A 19,647-nucleotide genomic window follows, 5' to 3' on the forward strand; every position below is an offset into this window, starting at 1 on the left:
CACTGCATTGTGGTGACCAGGAGAGAACCTCAGCACGGAGCCAATCAAAAGATGGGTTGTGCCTATGTAACCAACGATAACCAATAACCAGCAGAAACCAGGGTGAGGAAATAAATTGGAATTGGATTATCTCATGGTGAAGAGCCCCTACAGCCATGGACAACGGAACCATCTCATGAGTCACATGGGCAGGCTGTAACGGTCTCCCGTCAAGAGCCTCAATGGCAAGTGGAGCGTCACGCAGCTGCAGCGGAATAGAGTGCTGTGAAACAAATGCAGCATCAATGAACAAGCCTGCAGCCCCAGAGTTGATTAGAGCCTGTATCTCGATGGACGACTTAGCCCAAGAAAGGGTGACCGAAACCAGGGGCTTATTCTTCTGGATAACTGGGGACGAAACAATGCCATTTAAGGTCTGTCCATGACAGGACCTCAAGGCTCGGGCGTACACCCTGGAAGGGTAGGACAAGACTTCAAAAAGCGACCTGCCTGGCCACAATAAAGGCAGAATCTCTCCCTCCTCCTAAAGGCTCTTTCATTCACAGAGAGACGTGTGAAGCCCAGGTGCATGGGTTCCTCTTCACTGACCGACTCGGTACCAGGAGGCATGGGAGGTGAGGGAGGCATGGATGGGACTACAAAGCTCGGAGGCAAACATACAGGAGGCTTCTGCAAGCGCTCCTTAAGAGAAAGTCTTTCTCTGAGTCTGGAGTCAATGAGGATGGCAAACAAGATCAAGCTCTCCAGCTCAGTGGGTATATCTCGAGCTGCTATCTCATCCTTGATGGAATCCGAGAGACCATGAGAAAAAGCAGCTACGAGGTCCTCATTGTTCCAAGCAACCTCTGCTGCCAGAGTACGGAATTCATTGGCATAGTCGGCAACAGTTCTCGTACTCTGATGGACAGCATGGATATAAGCAGAAGCGGAGTATGCGGGAACGTCAAATACCCTTTTAAAAGGAGGCCACAAACTGAGGTTAACTCAAGACAACAGGTTTTTGCATCTCCCATAGAGGGTTAGCCCAGACCAAGGCTCTCTCAGAAAGCAAAGATATCATGAAACCTACTTTGCTTCTCTCCGTGGGAAACGCCTGGGGCCGCATCTCGAAGTATATCTCAACCTGATTGAGAAACCCTCTGCATTGAACTGGATCGCTCCCCAAATCGCTGGGGAAGTGGAGCGGAACCAGACATACCTCTTATAGAGGTAGTACTCGAGGTGGGTGCCTGCACAGAGACTGGCGCAGTAGCAGGGATGGCCTGCGACTCAGGTTGTATCGGAGCAGCCACAGTGGGGGATTCCAGGTGAGCTGTGTGACTCAGGAGCATTTGTAACGCTGAGGCAAACTGATCCATGCGGTGATCTTGCTCATCCAATCTGGAAAAAATATTACCAACAAGTCGATTGACTGCATCTTCTGAATTCATGGCCTTTGCCTACTGTCAGGAACCATGAATCAGACCGAGACAGAAGTAAAATTAAATCACACTTGTTTATAAAATAAAAAAGGCAAATAGAGAAAGCGTAGTCAAAGCATAGCCAGAGACCAGAAACCAGATCAAGTAGTCAGCCAGTTCAGAGTTCAATAACCAGATTGGGTAATCAGCCAGGCCAGAAGTCAGGGATCCAAGTAGAGCAACAGAAAGCAGGATAAGGAGCCAGAAGGGATGTCAGCAATCCAGTCTTTGAACAGAACCGCAAGAGATGGTTTCTTGTGATGTGACCAAGGCGAAGGCAGATATGAAGTGAGCTGGACAGCATTAAGTAGGCAGGTCAGACCAGCTGGATAAGGAACAGCTGGTAACTGTGGAGAGAGATGGGAGCTGGCAATTAGCCGACAGCTGAGCAGCCAGCCCAGAGAAGGAAGGTCTAAGCCAGCCCTGACACTACTAGAATTGCGCTCTATGCTATATATCTATCTATCTCTGAGGAAGGAGACTCCCATTGCTCCAAAACGCGTAGGGTGACGATCTTTATAGCCAATTGTATTTTGTATGGGTGAGGAGCTTACCAGCTTTTTTGTACTTTATTTTTGTTTATCATGTCATCTATTTTTCTATGATATGATTTTATATGAATCCATCCAATTAATAAAATTTTCCATTTTACTCTACTGTCGTAGAGACCACCACTAGGGGAACCCCTTTTTCCTATTTTTTTTTAAAAATTAGATAGCAAGCCTTCCAGTTTTTTCGTTTTGCAGATTTTTGTACTTGTACAAATCGGGAAAAACAGCACAGTGGTTCAGATGTAAGAAATGAACCACTTTCCGCAAGTCTGATGACGGAGGTCCGTGTGTTTATTAGACCTCCACAAGAGCGACCAAGTCCGACATTCTTCTTGCTGAAGCAGTAGCAACCAAGAACAACACCTTCAGAATCAAAAAACTATCAAAGGTCCTGATTTGTTTAAAAAAAAAAAAAAAAAATTGTGGTTTCACATAGCACCAAATATAGGAGCCAGAAACCTGCCCGGAGGAACAATGTGTGTGACCTTTTGAACTAACCAGGTCATAAAGAATGAAAAGCAATAATCCTTAGAAAAAAAAAAAAAAAGGATTGCAAACTGTCCCTGGATCATACTCAAGGACAGCCTTGTATCTGGTCCCTTACAAATGTAAGAGGATGAACTTCTATGGCCCTTTTCACACCAGTGGAGCGATTGGATCCGCCTGTCCATTTTTCAGGCAGACCCCATCGTACCACCCATTGTTCTCTATGGGGCAGCTAATTCCGCTAAAAATGGACGGATGGGCATACATTTGCCACCTGACTGGTGGATCAGATGACAATTGGATGGAAACAGGCATGCAGTCCGCTTCCATCTGACCGGCCCATAGACAGCAGTGGGTTGTGTCCATGTCCGCTCTGCATAGCAGAGCAGACCTGTCATCTGCTTGCTCAGCAGGGATCAGTGGAGAGATCCCGCACTGAGCAGACGGCTCCACTTGGATGATTTCACCCTGTGTGAAAGGGGCCTTAACCTTACCATTCCCACGTTCCTCTCAAGAGAAGAAAAAAAAAGAAACCTAACAGCTTCTTGTAGTGTAAGATACTAGCCAAAGAAACTTTGCAACTTGAAATTTTCCACATTTTGTCATGTTACAAAAAAAAATTAAATTATTTTATTGGGATTTTATGTCATATAACACAAAGTGGCACATAATTGTTAAGTGGAAGAAAATGATAACGGTTATCAATTTTTTTACAAATAAATATTGGTATCTGAAAAGCATGGCATGCATTTAAATTCAGCCACTTTTACTTGATACCTCTAACTAAAATCTAGTGGAACCAATTGACGTAAGAAGCCACCTAATTAGTAAATAGAGTCTGTGCGCGATTTAATCTCAGTATAAATACAGCTGTTCTGTGAAGCTCTCGGAGGTTTGTTAGAGAACCTTAGTGAACAAACAGCATCATGAAGGCCAAGGAACACACCAGACAGGGATAAAGTTGTGGAGAAGTTTAAAGTAGGATTGGCTATAAAAAAATATCCCAAGCTTCGAACATCTCACGGAGCACTGTTCAATTCATCATGCAAAAAAGGAAAGAGTATGGCACAACTGCAAACCTACCAAGACACGGTCATCCACCTAAACTGACAGACCGGGCAAGGAGAGCATTAATCAGAGAAGCAGCCAAGAGGCCCATGGTAGCTCTGGAGGAGCTGCAAAGAGCCACAGCTCAGGGGAGAGAATCTATTAGTCGTGCACTCCACAAATCTGGCCTTTATGGAAGAGTGGCAAGAACAACGCCACTGTTGAAAGAAAACCATAAGAAGTCCCATTTGCAGTTTGCAAGAAGCCATGTGGGGGACACAGCAAACATGTGGAAGAAGGTGCTTCTGGTTATGAGACCAAAATGTAACTTTTTAGACTAGAAGCAAAACACTAAGTGTGGCAGAAAACACTGCACATCACCCTGAACACACCATCCCCACTGTGAAACGTAGTGGTGGCATCATGTAGTATGCTCTTCTTCAGGAAGGATAGGGAAGCTGGTCAGAGTTCATGGGAAGATGGATGAAGCCAAATACAGGGCAATCTTAGTAGAAAAACTGTTAGGGTCTGCAAAAGACTTGACACTGGGGTGGAGGTTCACCTTCCAAAACCCTAAACATATAGCCAGAGCTACTATGGAATGGTTTAGTTTAAAAGCATATTCATGTGTTAGAATGGCCCAGTCAAAGTCCATCCCAAATCCAATTGAGAATCCGTGGCAAGACTTGAAAATTGCTTTTCTTAGACACTCTCCATCCAATGTGACAGAGCTTGAGCAATTTTACAAAGGAGAATGGGCAAACATTTTGTGCAAAGCTGGTAGAGATATACCCAAAAGACTTGCAGCTTTAATTAAAGTGAAAGATGGTTCTACAAAGTATAGACTCAGATGGGCTGAATACAAATGCCACACTTTTCAGATATTTATTTGTAAAAAGTTTTGAAAACCATTTAGCATTTTCCTTCCACTTCACAATTATGTGCCACTTTGTGGTCAATCACATAAAATCCAAATAAAATACTTTTATGTTTTTGGCTGCACCATGACAAAATATGGAACATTTCAAGGGGTATGAATACTTTTTAAAAGGCACTATATTAAAAAAATAAGTGCATCCTCAGCAAAAACAAATAGCTGAGGGAAGTCTGCTCAGTCTCCCTTTTTGTCAAAATTATCTCCTACACAGACAATACGTTTCCTCATTAAGGCTCTGGCAGATCCCTACTGCTGCTATCACTGCCTGCAATTCAGCCTTCACTGGAGAAAAAGTGATTAAACTGCACTTTTGTACTGATCTGTAAAATACATTTCCTTAACAGTAAATCACGGGGCACAGAGATCCATCCCCTCTGTGTGGTGGTTTATTTCTAGCTACAAAACGGAGGGACTTCCTGTATGGGTGGGGGTTATATAGGAGAGGACTTCCTGTCTTTTTACCCAATGTTTAACAACTTGAAGGTGGCGCATAACCCTATGGGTAAGGATGAGCTCAGGCGTGTTCTCGATCTCTGCAGCCGCAGATCGGGAAAATGTCTCACTGCCTGCGATTAGTGCTGTGCAATGCCGAGCCGACTTCCTGACGGGCTCTGCACGTGTGGGGTGCGAACACGTCTGAATCATGCTTACCTATGGGTAAGGAATAATATGGTGGCTCTGTGTCTCGTGATATACGCTAAAGAAAAAAAGGTGGTGCCTTGAGATACACTTTTAACATATTTTAGGCATAAAGTTGATCAGTATAAGCCTCCCTCATATAGATATCTGAAAACTCACGATTGCTGCTAGGTGCTGCCATCACAGAAGTCTGGACGATGTAAATCCAGTTACATTATATCTGGCCACCCAATGATGGAACAGAGAACATATCGGAAGCGAAAGATCCATAGGAGAACATACTGAAGTAACTAGGGTTGCACCGATACAAAAGCAATTGCACTAGTACTTTTATTCATGTAAATGTTCCGATACCTAAAACTGATACAAAATGAATGGGCTCAAATCACACTTCGAAGAATCGCATGTGATTTGAACAGGAATGTGGTGCGATTCCTGTACGAATCACATGCGGTTTCCCGCACTGCTCCTGTGTGAACCAAGGCATGTCAGAGACTTCAGCCTGGGCTTTTACACAGGAGCGATGCAGGAAACTGCATGTAATTCATACAGGAATCACACCACATTCCTGTTCAAATCAAATGCAATTCTTTGCAGTGTGATTTGAGCCCATTTATTTTGTATGGGCTCAAATTGCACTGAAAAGGTAACAGTAATTTGTATCAGTGAGTACTTGATCACACATATCGGTACTCATACCTGCTGGCACAAAACAGGTTCCGCTGCATCCCTAATAGAAACAGTGGTGGAACAGTGAAAGGGATCAGGAACGGGTTGCTGCTGGGGGAGGGCGAACCCACAGCTAAGTTCACCATAATGTGCAAGAGCAGCTGCTATTGCATACTACAGTTCCTCCTTAAGGCAAATCTAAAAAAGAAAGGTGCAATACCCAAGAAAAAACTGATATATTTCACTTTTCATCAGTTCAGCAGTGTAAGAACAGTGAAGGATCATGTTTTTCTAAATACCAATCAATGAAAGCAGCACCAATTCTACTACAATTCTTGATGCCCAAATCACAGCTTACCTCCACAGTCATGTGGGCCATGATGGCACGTTGGTGACCCTCCAAGGTTTCCAGAGCGATATGAGCCACCTCGTTTTCTGATTTACCTAGGAACATCTGACAAGCAGCTGCGAGCATCTCTTTGTTCTGCCCCTGGATCTTCACCTATAAGAATACAGTGCAGAGATTTAAATGGTCAGAATGAACAGTTTTTAAGTGAAACACTACGTGAGGTTTGTATTATTTAGATAAACAATAGACAAATAGCCAAATATACAATTTAGAGAAATGTATGCGAATTTGCCTGCAAGAGACACATGTATTTTTGCCCATCGAGTCCCTGGCACAGACCGGCAACACAGCATAGCCAGGTGGATTACTCCACTTTTCCTGTTACAGCTATAGACTGTGGCAGGAAGAGAGTGATATCCTCTGGCTGATGAGGTCATTTCAGCTGCAGGAGAGAGAAGATCACGCAACAGGGACCGGAGCAGGATGAAAATAGGCAAGGACACACATCTTTTTTTACAGAGGAAAGTCAGCATAGGTTTTGGGGGGGGGGGGGGGGGGGGGGGACGTTTTTAAGGCTAGTTAGATTGAAACCAGATTCATGAAATTTGAGCCGGGCACATATCTGCAGTGTTTTCTCATCTCTCTTCAAAGCACTATGTCCCATAGCCGTCTCCTGCTCCATTCTTCTGTTATCAGCCTGATAACTTCTGAAAAATTCTCCATCAACGGAGATAAAAGCAGCCTAAGTTTTGTTTTGGGGATGATGCTATAAATATATTAGCAGAACTATTCAACAAACAGTTCTGAAAGTCTCTATCTATGAGAGGGGGTGTGTGTGCACGCCTTTCCTCCAATCAGCTGTCTTGGCTGTATGCCCAGGCTTCACTGCAATGCTGAACAGGAAGAGACAATCTAACACCAGCTGAATTTCCTAAAGAATATACAAAGCTGAAGACAGCAGATATACATGTAAAACTTATGTAGGGAGATTTATTTCATCCCTGTGTATCATCTGAGGCTGATCACTTCACTGGGTGTATATATATATATATATATATATATATATATATATATATATATATATATATATATATATATATATATATATATATATATATATATATAAGGGCTTACATCCACTTTAGAGGTGGAATTCCACTTTGAGGTCAGAGCATGGGATCTTAGAGAGACAAGTTTGCCAAATAAAAACATTTGCTTGGGCCGTGACTAGCATGAGACTAAGGTATTCTAGATGAGGGGCTGAAGAGCAGGATGAACACCCAGCTGAAGGTCTAAAGCATTGTGTATTCATTTACAGATAGTTGTGGTGGGGACAAATCCTTAAGAAGGTCTAGGTTCCCAAGTTCTTAAAAGCCCAAGTTGGGGGTGTAAGCATGTTTGTAAATACGCTGGTGGTTGAACATAAGCCAAATGTCAGTGTGAGAAATCAAAAAGGTTAGTCTCCTACTGCAAAATGCAAGAAATTCCCCTGGTCTCAGACAAGTAATTACTGATCTTGCCGATTCTAAGTGTACTTGTTTATAGATTTTAGGTAGAGAATAAGAATACCCCATTGGGTTTTGGTACTGTGAAGCGAGTCCTTTGAATCTATCCCATATGTAAACATCAGCTGCGGTGCTGACATCACTGGACTGCAGGACAGGTGAGTGTTCCAATATTAAAAGTTAGCAGCGGATCTCCGCTTTAAATAAGTGTACAGCAAGTAGAGATGCCTACAGCATGAATCCTATTCCGTGCAGAGCTACCGATCGCTCGGTTCTGCTCTGAGCATAGAGTAGTAACTGTCAATCACCGCTCTGTGCTCTACCCCTACAGTGCTCTTTGGAGTGCTGGGCTGTAGAGGGAGAGGGAATGGCTGGCTCAGGCTCTCAGCGGTGCGCTGACAGGCTGAGCCAGCTATGCGACGTTAGCCAACAATGGACTTTAGCATGCCGTCGGCTGAATCTGGGTCAAGGAGTGCAGAACTAAGCATACTATTGTGACCCACAGGAGAATTATGGCCAAAAGAGCTTTGGCCATACAGCTTCTTGAACAGTTCCTAATCTTTATGCTGTTACCTTTAGTAAATAGATACAAAAGGTATATTATATTATATTTACTTGTTTCAATATATTTTTTTTTTTTTACATTTCTTCAGTTGCTTCCTGGTTTCTGGCCTAGGCCAAAAAGGACATTATTGCTCCCAGGAGGGTTCATAGACATTTTTCTTTTATCTAGGAGGGACTTTGTCAGTTTAGCACTGCCTCAGCTAAGGGTAGATGGATTCCAGGAAGTAAATGGTACATGAATCATCTGCCCTTACTGAAGATGGCAGTGGTTAGAAATGCTAGTGGGTATTTTTCAAAGTGATTTCTCAACATAATAAAGCATGGAGACATAGATGGATGGGTGAATTTGCTTTAAATATAAAAAATGGATTTTAAAAGAGGAGTGCCAGACATTTTTGTGTTTATTAAAAGTCAGCAGCTACAAAAACTGTAGCTGATGACTTAGAGGAGAAGTCCAGCCAGGCTTTGGCTGTACTTCGCCTGTGGATCACAGAAGTGCACTCCTTTGACCGGTTTTCAGCAGACAGTGGGCTGAAGCCCCCTGTCGGCTGACATCACACAGCTGGTCTAGATCGCAACAATGAAGTTGGAATCAGCCCACATGCCTAGACTGGCACCCAGCTCAGCCTCTTAGCGAGCCGATAAGAGCGTGAGCCAGCTGCTCTCACTCCCTCCACAGCCCAGCAATCCAGTAAGCGCATGCTGGGGCACGACAGTCACAGTACGCCCTGAGTACTGAGCGATTGGAGATGTTTGATCACTCACTTCTCAGTGTTAGAGCTGGCGGTGGACAGATGTTGCATTCACCTAGGTAAGTATCATTCAGGAAAAAAAAAATAAAAGCCCTATACCCCAAACTTCTTTTAATAAACAGCCACATACCTGTCCCAGGATCCAGCGATGTGCTCACCCGAGCCATCACCTCCCTCCGTCTTCTGTTCCCGGCACCTCAACTGTGGGCACTGGCTGAGACAGCTTGTGACTTCATAGCCAGCAGCCCACTGCACACTGAACAACCCCACAGTCTACTAGGACTGGAGAAAAAGGAAAAAAAGGAAAAAAGAGCCATTTGGAGAAAAGGAGGGGAGGAGGCCTTAAAGCAGAAAATGTAGCCAAATTAAGGCCTCATGCACACGAGACGCAGGTAAAAACTCTGCTCAAAAAAAGCTGAAACGTGCGTCTAGAAATGCGCGTTTTGCCACGTTTGCATGCTGCGTTTAGCCATGTTTAGCCGCGTTTGCGTTTATAAAGATAACATCATGTAGACCCTCCCCAAGCTCTCAAAGCATGTTTTTTTTTTAACTATTTCTGCTATTTTGATCAGAGTGAGCAGCAGCAGCATAGAGAGCAGTTGTACACTTGCATTTGCCTCTCTTTCTGTGGTATATATTTTGAAATGGATCCCATATTGAATATATGTCAGGAAATGCTCCTGATACTGCTCTTGATGAGACAGCAACGTCGTCGCAAATTTCGTGAGAGGTCCAGAGTCAGAGCTCGTCGATATTGGACCCATCCGTTGATGGGACAGCGAATGTCCGTTGGATGTTTCACAAACATGTATGTGCAGCTGTGTACCTACCCCGGCAAGTTTTTTAATTTTAGCCGGATGTCCATTGTCACATTTGATCTGCTCTTAGAAAAAGTACGACCTGGTCTGACGTTCATGGACACCAATATGAGAAACAGTGTGTCACCAGAGGAATGTCTGTTGGTAACGATCAGGTATGTGTATATATTTATAAAATACATCTATAGATGTACAGATACATTTTTTTTCTCTGTCATTTAAAAAAAAATTAAATGTCTATTTATAGCAAATTATCCAATTTTTTAAAATATCTAAAATTTTCTTGTGGCAATTTTTAAAATGTTTTCATTATTTCTAATATAAAACAATATTAAAAGTTATTTTTTATTTTATTTTATTTTTTATTCATTTTTTCTAGTTTCAAATTGTTTTATTTAAAAGCAAATCTATGTTAGATTTTTCATAATGGTTTTAAATTTGGCCAATTTTTTTTATATATTTTTATTGTGAAATATGTATTAATATATTTTAATTCTTTGCTGCTGTATATGGTAGTATAATATTTTTTAATGCCTTATTAAAATATCCAGAATCCTAACCCTAATCATTCTTCCTAACCCTAACCACTAACCCTACCACTAACCCTACCCCTAACCCTACCCCTAACCCTAACAGCTAACCCTATCCCTTACACTAACCCTAACCTAATCCAACCCTTAATCCTAAACAATAACCCTAAACGGATAACCACTTACCATAACACCCAACCCTAATGACCAAATTACATTGATGGTCACAGTTGGTCACAGTTGACTTTGAGGCCATGTATCTCTGATGCAGAAAAGTGCATGACATTTTGTGATGCGAATTTGGGGCCCCCTATCTTGGGGTCACTTGGTGATAGGAACCTCAAATTTGGATATATTGTAGTGCCAGTTCCACAGTGTCTGTATACCGAATTTGGGGTTCCTGGCAATAAGTGGCCCCAAGATATGGGTCGCAAAATGTCACTCTCAGATGCAGTAAAGTCCTTGACTTTGACTTTTCAATCATATTTCTGAGTTTTCAGTTCCAAAAAATTGGGTTCCTTTAAAAACGCTTATAAACGCAAACGCGGCTAAATGCAGGTGCCGTGTTAAGCTGCGTTTCGCATCTGAAACTTGGAAATTTTTGCGTCTGAACCTATTTTTTTGCTTCTGGAAAAATGAGGTTAAAACGCAACTGCATAAAAAAGGCAAAAAACGAGACTGTGTGCATGGACACATAGGATAACATTAAATGAGTTCAGGAGCAGTTGAAAAAAAGTGTCCAAATGCATCTGAACACGTGTTTAACAGCGTCTCGTGTGCATGAGGCCTTAAACTGAAAGTTCAATTATGCCTTTTATGGTTATTCCAGAGGAATTTCTATTCAGTAAACATACGGGCTTTAATACCGGTACAATCATTGCAACAATTATAATCATAAGATATAGGCCAGGTCAGGAGGACACAACAACGTGAAGAAAGACGTAGCTTCTTTACAGCTGGTTGGCATTAAAGAAAATCTGTCACAAGTGAAATCATGTGACTGCCATTGTTGATGGCTACATCTGAAAAAGGATAAATTCCCACATATTTCCCTCATGACAGTTGTAATTAAGGTGTTCCCGATTCGACTTACCTGAGCAATGCCAGTAACAGATATAGGGACTCCATGGCGAGTATAGACCTTCTCACTCTTTACATTCAGGGTCAGCGTATTTAAGGAGATCCTAAAGATTCAAATACATGTGTGCAATCAAATTTAAGTTCAGTTAGAGATATGATAAACAGTTGAATGGTTTAACTCTCAAACTTCCCCCAAACAAAAATATTTAAAAAAAACGAAAATATTAGTGAACTGACCCTTTAATATATGCATCAAGAGCAGAAAGGAAATTCTGCAATAGCTCACCTCTGAATCTGCTGTATGCAGGGCAGAACAAACACACGGCCACCCGCAATCATAACTGGGGGGCTGCGACAGAAGCCTGGAGGGAAAACAATAGGGATAAATATTATTTATATATATATATATATATATATATATATATATATATATATATATATATATATATATATATATATATATATATACACACACACTGCCTTGCGAAAGTATTCGGCCCCCTTGAACTTTTCAACCTTTTGCCACATTTCAGGCTTCAAACAAAGATATAAAATTTTTATTTTTTGTGAAGAACCACCAACAAGTGGGACACAATTGTGAAGTGGAACGAAATCTATTGGATTTTTGAAACTTTAATAAAAAAAATGAAAAAGGGGGGTGTGTAAAATTATTCGCCCCCCTTGCGTTAATACTTTGTAGAGCCACCTTTTGCTGCGATTACAGCTGCAAGTCGCTTGGGGTATGTCTCTATCAGTTTTGCACATCGAGAGACTGAAATTCTTGCCCATTCTTCCTTGCAAAACAGCTCGAGTTCAGTGAGGTTGGATGGAGAGCGTTTGTGAACAGCAGTTTTCAGCTCTTTCCACAGATTCTCGATTGGATTCAGGTCTGGACTTTGACTTGGCCATTCTAACACCTGGATACGTTTATTTGTGAACCATTCCTTTGTAGATTTTGCCGTATGTTTGGGATCATTGTCTTGTTGGAAGATAAATCTCCGTCCCAGTTTCAGGTCTTTTGCAGACTCCAACAGGTTTTCATCCAGAATGGTCCTGTATTTGGCTGCATCCATCTTCCCCTCAATTTTAACCATCTTCCCTGTCCCTGCTGAAGAAAAGCAGGCCCAAAACATGATGCTGCTGCCACCACCATGTTTGACAGTGGGGGTGGTGTGTTGAGGGTGACGAGCTGTGTTGCTTTAACGGCAAACATATCGTTTTGCATTGTGGGAAAAAAAGTTTGATTTTGGTTTCATCTGACCAGAGCACCTTCTTCCACATGTTTGGTGTGTCTCCCAGGTGGCTTGTGGCAAACTTTAGACGAGACTTTTTATGGATATCTTTGAGAAATGGCTTTCTTCTTGCCACTCTTCCATAAAGGCCAGATTTGTGCAGTGTACGACTGATTGTTGTCCTATGGACAGACTCTCCCACCTCAGCTGTAGTTCTCTGCAGTTCATCCAGAGTGATCATGGGCCTCTTGGCTGCATCTCTGATCAGTCTTCTCCTTGTCTGAGCTGAAAATTTAGAGGGACGGCCAGGTCTTGGTAGATTTGCAGTGGTCTGATACTCCTTCCATTTCAAAATGATCGCTTGCACAGTGCTCCTTGGGATGTTTAAAGCTTGGGAAATCTTTTTGTATCCAAATCCGGCTTTAAACTTCTCCACAACAGTATTACGGACCTGCCTGGTGTGTTCCTTGGTCTTCATGATGCTCTCTGCGCTTTCAACAGAACCCTGAGACTATCACAGAGCAGGTGCATTTATACAGAGACTTGATTACACACAGGTGGATTCTATTTATCACCATCAGTCATTTAGGACAACATTGGATCATTCAGAGATCCTCGAACTTCTGGAGTGAGTTTTCTGCACTGAAAGTAAAGGGGCCGAATAATTTTGCACGCACCACTTTTCAGTTTTTTATTTGCTAAAAAAAAGTTTAAAATATCCAATAGATTTCGTTCCACTTCACAATTGTGTCCCACTTGTTGGTGATTCTTCACAAAAAATAAAATTTTTATATCTTTATGTTTGAAGCCTGAAATGTGGCAAAAGGTTGAAAAGTTCAAGGGGGCCGAATACTTTCGCAAGGCACTGTACACACACACACACACACTATATATCCCAAAAAGTCCCACACATGTGGTTTTCCCGTACTCAGGAGAAGCAGCAAAATTTATTTTGGGGGTGCAATTCCACATATAACCATGGCATGTGTGAGCAATATATCATTTAGTGACAACTTTTTGTAAAAATGTTTTATTTTATGTTTTTGTTACTATACTTGGGACAAATTTTTTTTTGATATTGAATGGGGGGTTTGAACTGTCCTGGCATTTTATGCACAACATTTAGAAGCTTAAAGCGGAGGTCCACCCTAAAGTGGAATCCTCCCCCCCTCCGGCGCCACAATTGGCACCTTTCAGGGGGAGGGGGGTGCAGGTACCTGTACAGTACAGGTATCTGCACCCACTTCCTGGATAGCTCTCTGCGGAAAGGGGCGTAGATTACACCCCTTTCCAAAAGTCCCCTGCTGCCTGCTGGGAAACACAGATCCCAGAGGCAGCGGGTCCATCCTTATTGCACAGCGCAACTCGTGCATGCGCAGTAGGGAACCGGGAAATGAAGCCGAAAGGCTCCCCTTCCTGATTCCCATACCCAAGATGGCGGCGGCAGTACCCAAGAGACGATCGAGAGATCGGCTTCGGGTGTCGACATCGCGGGCACGCTGGGGCGGGTAAGTGTCCTTATTTTAAAAGTCAGCAGCTGCAGTATTTGTAGCTGCTGGCTTTTAAAATAAAACAAAAAACGGCGGAACTCCCGGCGGACTCCCGCTTTAATGTCACATCACCCACTCTTCTAACCACTTGAAGACAAAGCCCTGTCCGACGCTTTTTTTTGTTTTGCAAGAAAATTATTTTGAACCCCCCAAACATTATATATTTTTTAAAGCAAAGGCCCTACAGATTAAAATTGTGGGTGGTTCATTTTTTTCTGCACAGTATTGCTCAGCGGGTTTTTAAACGTATTTTTTTTTGGGGGGGGGGGGGCACACTTCTTTAAATTTGAATGCACTAAACACACTATATTTTGCCCAAGTGTCTGACGAAATAAAAGATGATCTTATGCCGAGTACATGGATACCAAACATGACAGGCTTTAAAATTGCACACAAACGTGCAGTGACGACAAACTACATACATTTTTAAAAGCCTGTACAGGTTACCACTTCAGATTTACGGAGGAGGTCTACTGCTAAAATTACTGCCCTCAATATGACCTTCATGGCGATACGTCACATGCATGGCAAAATTGCTGTTTACATTTGACGCCAGACCGATGCTTGCGTTCTCCTTTGCAAACGCAAGGGGTGCTTTTACATAGTTACATAGTTAGTCAGGTTGAAAAAAGACACAAGTCCATCCAGTTCAACCACAAAAAAAAAAAAAAATTTTTATAATATAATATCATACCAGCCCATATACCCAATTCTATACCCACAGTTGATCCAGAGGAAGGCAAAAAACCCCAGCAGAGCATGATCCAATTTGCTAAAGCAGGGGAAAAAAAATCCTGCCTGAGCGCCAATCGGATTTTCCCCGGATCAACTTTACCTATAAATGTTAGTACCCAGTTATATTATTATGTACACTTAGGAAATAATCTAGGCCTTTCTTAAAGCAATCCACTGAGCTGGCCATAACCACCTCTGCAGGGAGTCTATTCCACATTTTCACAGCTCTTACTGTGAAGAAAACTTTCCATATTTGGAGATGAAATCTCTTTTCCTCTAGACGTAAAGAGTGCCCCCTTGTCCTCTTTGTTGACTGTAAAGTGAATAACTCGACATCAAGTTCCCTATATGGACCCCTTATATATTTGTACATGTTGATCATATCCCCCCTTAATCTCCTCTTATCAAGAGTGAATAAATTCAGTTCCTCTAATCTTTCCTCATAGCCGAGTTCCTCCATGCCTTCTATCAGTTTGGTTACCCTTCTCTGCACTCTCTCCAGTTCACCGATATCCTTTTTGAGAACTGATGCCCAAAACTGAACTGCATATTCCAGATGAGGTCTTACTAATTATTTGAATAGGGGCAAAATGATCTCTCTCTGGAGTACATACCTCTCTTAATACAGAAAAGAACTTTGCTTGCCCTGGAAACCGCAGCCTGGCATTGAATGCTATTATTGAGCTTATGATCTACCAAAACGCCCAGATCCTTCTCCACTATGGATTCCCCCAGTTGTACTCCCCCTAGCATGTATGATGCATGCATATTCTTAGCCCCCAAGTGCATAACTTTACATTTATCAACATTAAACCTCATCTGCCACATAGTCGCCCAATTAGACAGAGCATTGAGGTTGGCTTGTAAATTGGAGACATCCTGTAAGGACGTTCTTCCACTGCATAGCTTGGTGTCATCTGCAAACACGGAAATGTTACTTTTGATCCCAGACCCAATATCATTTATAAAAGATGTTAAAAAGTAAGGGTCCCAACACTGAACCTTGGGGTACACCACTGATAACCTTAGACCATTCAGAGTAAGAATCATTAACCACTACTCTATGAATTCTGTCTTTTAGCCAGTTTTCTATCCATTTACAAACTGATATTTCCAACCTGTAGACTTTACCTCACACATGAGCCGTGTGTGGAACTGTATCGAACGCTTTTGCAAAATCCAAATATATCACGTCCACTGCCACCCCTCTGTCCAAGGTTTTACATTTACTTTTTTTTTTCTTTTATCATCTTATTTTTAAACTGTTCCTTTCATTTTTTTAATCATTTTTATCTCAGGGAGTGTAAATATCCCATATGATTGCAATAGGTAGTGACAGTTACTCTTTTTGAAAAAATTAGGATCTATTAGACCCTAGAGCTCTCCTCTGGACTCAAAGCGCCTGACCACACCAAGATTGGTGTGATAAAATGCTTTCCCAATGATGCCGTTTACATCCAGCGAAATCTAAGTCATGAAATGCCAGTAGCTTCCAGTTTCTTAGGCCATAGAGATGATGGGAGCCATTCTGGTCTCTGATCAGCTCTATGGTCAGCTGGTGGAACCACCGGCTGCATTCCCAGGTTCCCTGACAGCAGAGCCAGAGAAGACCATGGAAGATGTGGGGGGAGGGGGGGGGGAGGGACGGGACATTCCCTCCCACTGCTTGTAAAATAAGTCCAAAGGCTAGTTTGCCGCTAGGATTGCTTTTACATGAAAGCCGACCGCTTGATTTGATCGGTGGGTATGCCCACCATTAGAATACCTCCCTTCATAAACCCACTTCTAATGCTGGGCATACATGCACCATTTTGTTTTTTAACTGTGGTGGTGAAATCACCTCCTACAGCGCTGGAGTTAAGGCTTTATTTTTCGTGGGAGCAAACGCTATTGCTGTCAAGATAAATAAATCAGTGCTGCAGCTGAATGGCCTATAAAATATAGACCGAAGCATGGGGGTATCCGCCCCAAAAGTTAGGAGCAAATCACTCCTCCACCCCTGCTGCCCCCATGCTTTGACATATATGCTGTTTTTTTTTTTTTAAACTGTGGTGGTGAAATCACCTCCGACAGCACGGCTTTATGTATCGTGGGAGCAAACGATGTTGCTGTCAAGATAAATAAATCCGAGCTGCAACGGAATGGCGTACCTGAAAAGCAAACATGAAGAAGAAGAACATGAAGAAGAAGAACATGAAGAAGAAGAACATGAAGAAGAAGAACATGAACAAGAAGAACATGAACAAGAAGAACATGAACAAGAAGAACATGAACAAGAAGAACATGAACAAGAAGAACATGAACAAGAAGAACATGAACAAGAAGAACATGAACAAGAAGAACATGAACAAGAAGAACATGAACAAGAAGAACATGAACAAGAAGAACATGAACAAGAAGAACATGAACAAGAAGAACATGAACAAGAAGAAGAAGAATGTACCAGCGTCTGGCCTTACGGGGAACTAGGTACGGCGCCACAAATGGTCGTAATCAGAAAATGTCTATTTGCTTATGTGTATACATGTTCCTTACTTATGTAGTATACAGATTGACTCTCTGTTCGGAGTTTAAGATGGTGTCCACTCCCTACATCCCACGCATTAGAAGAATGCATTTGAGATAAGAGAACCAGCTTCAACCAAACTTCAAGCATCAAGTTTCTCCATTTCTCTCGTATTTTAACCAATAAGATGTACCTATTAGACTGACATAGCAATGACGTATCTTTCTGTATAAAATATCAACACCGCCCACGAATAAATCAGAAGTTAGAAGTAGCCTGAGCTGAACATGTCTCAGAGAGTGTTTACTTCTAATGTGCATGCACATTTATACTTTTTAATTGGAAATAGCAGCAGATAACCTCCAACTAGTTTGTAGTTCTTATCCATTTCATTTGGCGCCGAATGTGGGGGCTCCAGGCTTCAAATCGAAGGGAGACCGCATTCCAGGACTGAACAGCTGGCCAGATCAGAGAAGGGGGTTAAGCACGCAGCCCTAACAGTACGGTAAGCATATTGATTCTTACCATTGTACGACTTCTCTGGTTGGGCCGGTTGATTTTGTCTTGTTGGCTCCGTTCGATTGCTCAAAGAGGCAGGCAACTTATTTCTCGCCTGGGGCCGTTTTAACAAACCTGCCAATGGTTTTCTGCTGACTATTATCCGTTCAGTGTCTGTCATTCTGAAGGACTGCAAATTTAGCAGACTGAAAGTGCAGCTGCAGGCGTGTGTCCATCCTCACCCCTAGATTCTGCCTCTAGTGGTGGGGTGGAATTCTGCAGGCGTTTATAGATGGGTTACTTGAGGTTGGAGGACCTCTGAGGGTTAATCTCAGCTGCGGATTGGGCAGTCTGAACGAAGGCTTGCAGAATAGGGCAGTCTTGCAAACGTCTATAAACGTTTTTCTCGGGTGAGCTTTTCCTGAGGGTTAATCTCAGCTGCGGATTGGGCAGACTGAACGAAGGCTTGCTGGAATTTTTGCAACTCAGGTGAACTTCTCACGAGAGCTATCTTTGCAGTTCAAAGAGTGTCAGGTGTAATGTCCTGTCCTGAGTGTATTTGTGGATTACTGTTTGCCATACACGAGGAGGGTTGGAGATTGGTGAAGGTGAGAGAAGGTGGCTACCTGAAGGATCAGTTGGGCCATAAGCCACTGCTCCCCACCACCTCTGACGTGCTAGTTTTGAGATTAAATGTACATTACCCAGTGAAACTGGGTTTGGGCAGACTCTCGAAGAGATAGAACAGCCAGGAGTGTGCAAGGAGACAGGATCACTTGCAGGGATGCGAGCCCCCACTCTAGGAATTCTTTGATAAGACAGCAGTCAGAGTAGTATTAACCCATTAGTTGCCTGTATTCTCCTCTGAAGCCATCCGCTGAGGGGAAGAGAGGGAGAGGGAGAGGGAGAGGGAGAGGGAGAGGGAGAGGGAGAGGGAGAGGGAGACGGAGAGGGAGACGGAGAGGGAGACGGAGAGGGAGACGGAGAGGGAGACGGAGAGGGAGACGGAGAGGGAGACGGAGAGGGAGACGGAGAGGGAGAGGGAGGCTAGCATGTGATATTGTGAAGAGGAGAGAAGATGTTGAAATAGTTAACAAAGTTGTGTTATGTTGCTAAAGAAAGAGAGAAATCCTGTGTGATAAAGGAAGTTAAAGAGGAAGTAAACCCTGATGGGTTTACTTCCTCTTTTTTTCCCTGCAAAGGTAAAGCATAATGGACTACTATGCATCGCATAGTAGCTCATTATGTGTCACTTACCTGACACAGGAGCCAGCGAAGTCGCCGCTGATCCCTGTAGTCCGCCGCGTCCATCTTGCTGGTGGCGTCTCGCAGCTCCGACCAATGACAGCGGCGCAACCACGATGACGTCACTCCCGCGCATGCGCACGGGAGTCGCGCCTCGCAGCTCCGTTGCTGTCATACGGCGAAGCCGCGATGACGTCACTCCCGCGCATGCGCACGGGAGTCGACAAATTTGGCAAATCCATTCTTGGATTTGCCGCATTTAGTGCGCCTGCGCGCCGCTGTCTACGGCGCATGCGCCGTAGACAGCGGTGCCCATTTTCGGGCAAATATCTCCTAAACCATATAGGTTTAGGAGATATTGCTTGGACCTACAGGTAAGCCTTAATCTAGGCTTACCTATAGGTCCAAGTTGTTTGGAAGGGTTTACTTCCCTTTTAAGAAAGCTGACAATTGTATCACAGAGTTGATGATATGCTGGAATCACCGTGTTATGC

At 43.0% G+C, this 19,647-nt stretch overlaps 1 protein-coding gene across 4 annotated transcripts in view; it reads right to left on the reverse strand.

The window, feature by feature from the left end:
• FLOT1 (flotillin 1) overlaps positions 1–19,647 on the reverse strand; it is a 104,349-nt gene that overhangs the window by 47,020 nt on the left and 37,682 nt on the right. For 3 of the 4 annotated variants that reach the window (XM_077463332.1, XM_077463344.1, XM_077463339.1), the window contains 3 exons: positions 11,674–11,749; positions 11,401–11,491; positions 6,148–6,291 (listed from right to left, as the gene is read on the reverse strand). In XM_077463332.1, the coding sequence (XP_077319458.1) occupies positions 6,148–6,291; positions 11,401–11,491; positions 11,674–11,749 (311 nt within the window). The remainder of the gene's footprint in view (positions 1–6,147; positions 6,292–11,400; positions 11,492–11,673; positions 11,750–19,647) is intronic. The other variant, XM_077463346.1, reaches the window with a different exon arrangement.

Source organism: Lithobates pipiens, unplaced genomic scaffold (genome assembly GCF_037356315.1).
Source record: "Lithobates pipiens isolate NorthernLeopardFrog02 unplaced genomic scaffold, aLitPip1_a1.2 Scaffold_1, whole genome shotgun sequence".
NCBI lineage: Eukaryota > Metazoa > Chordata > Amphibia > Anura > Ranidae > Lithobates > Lithobates pipiens.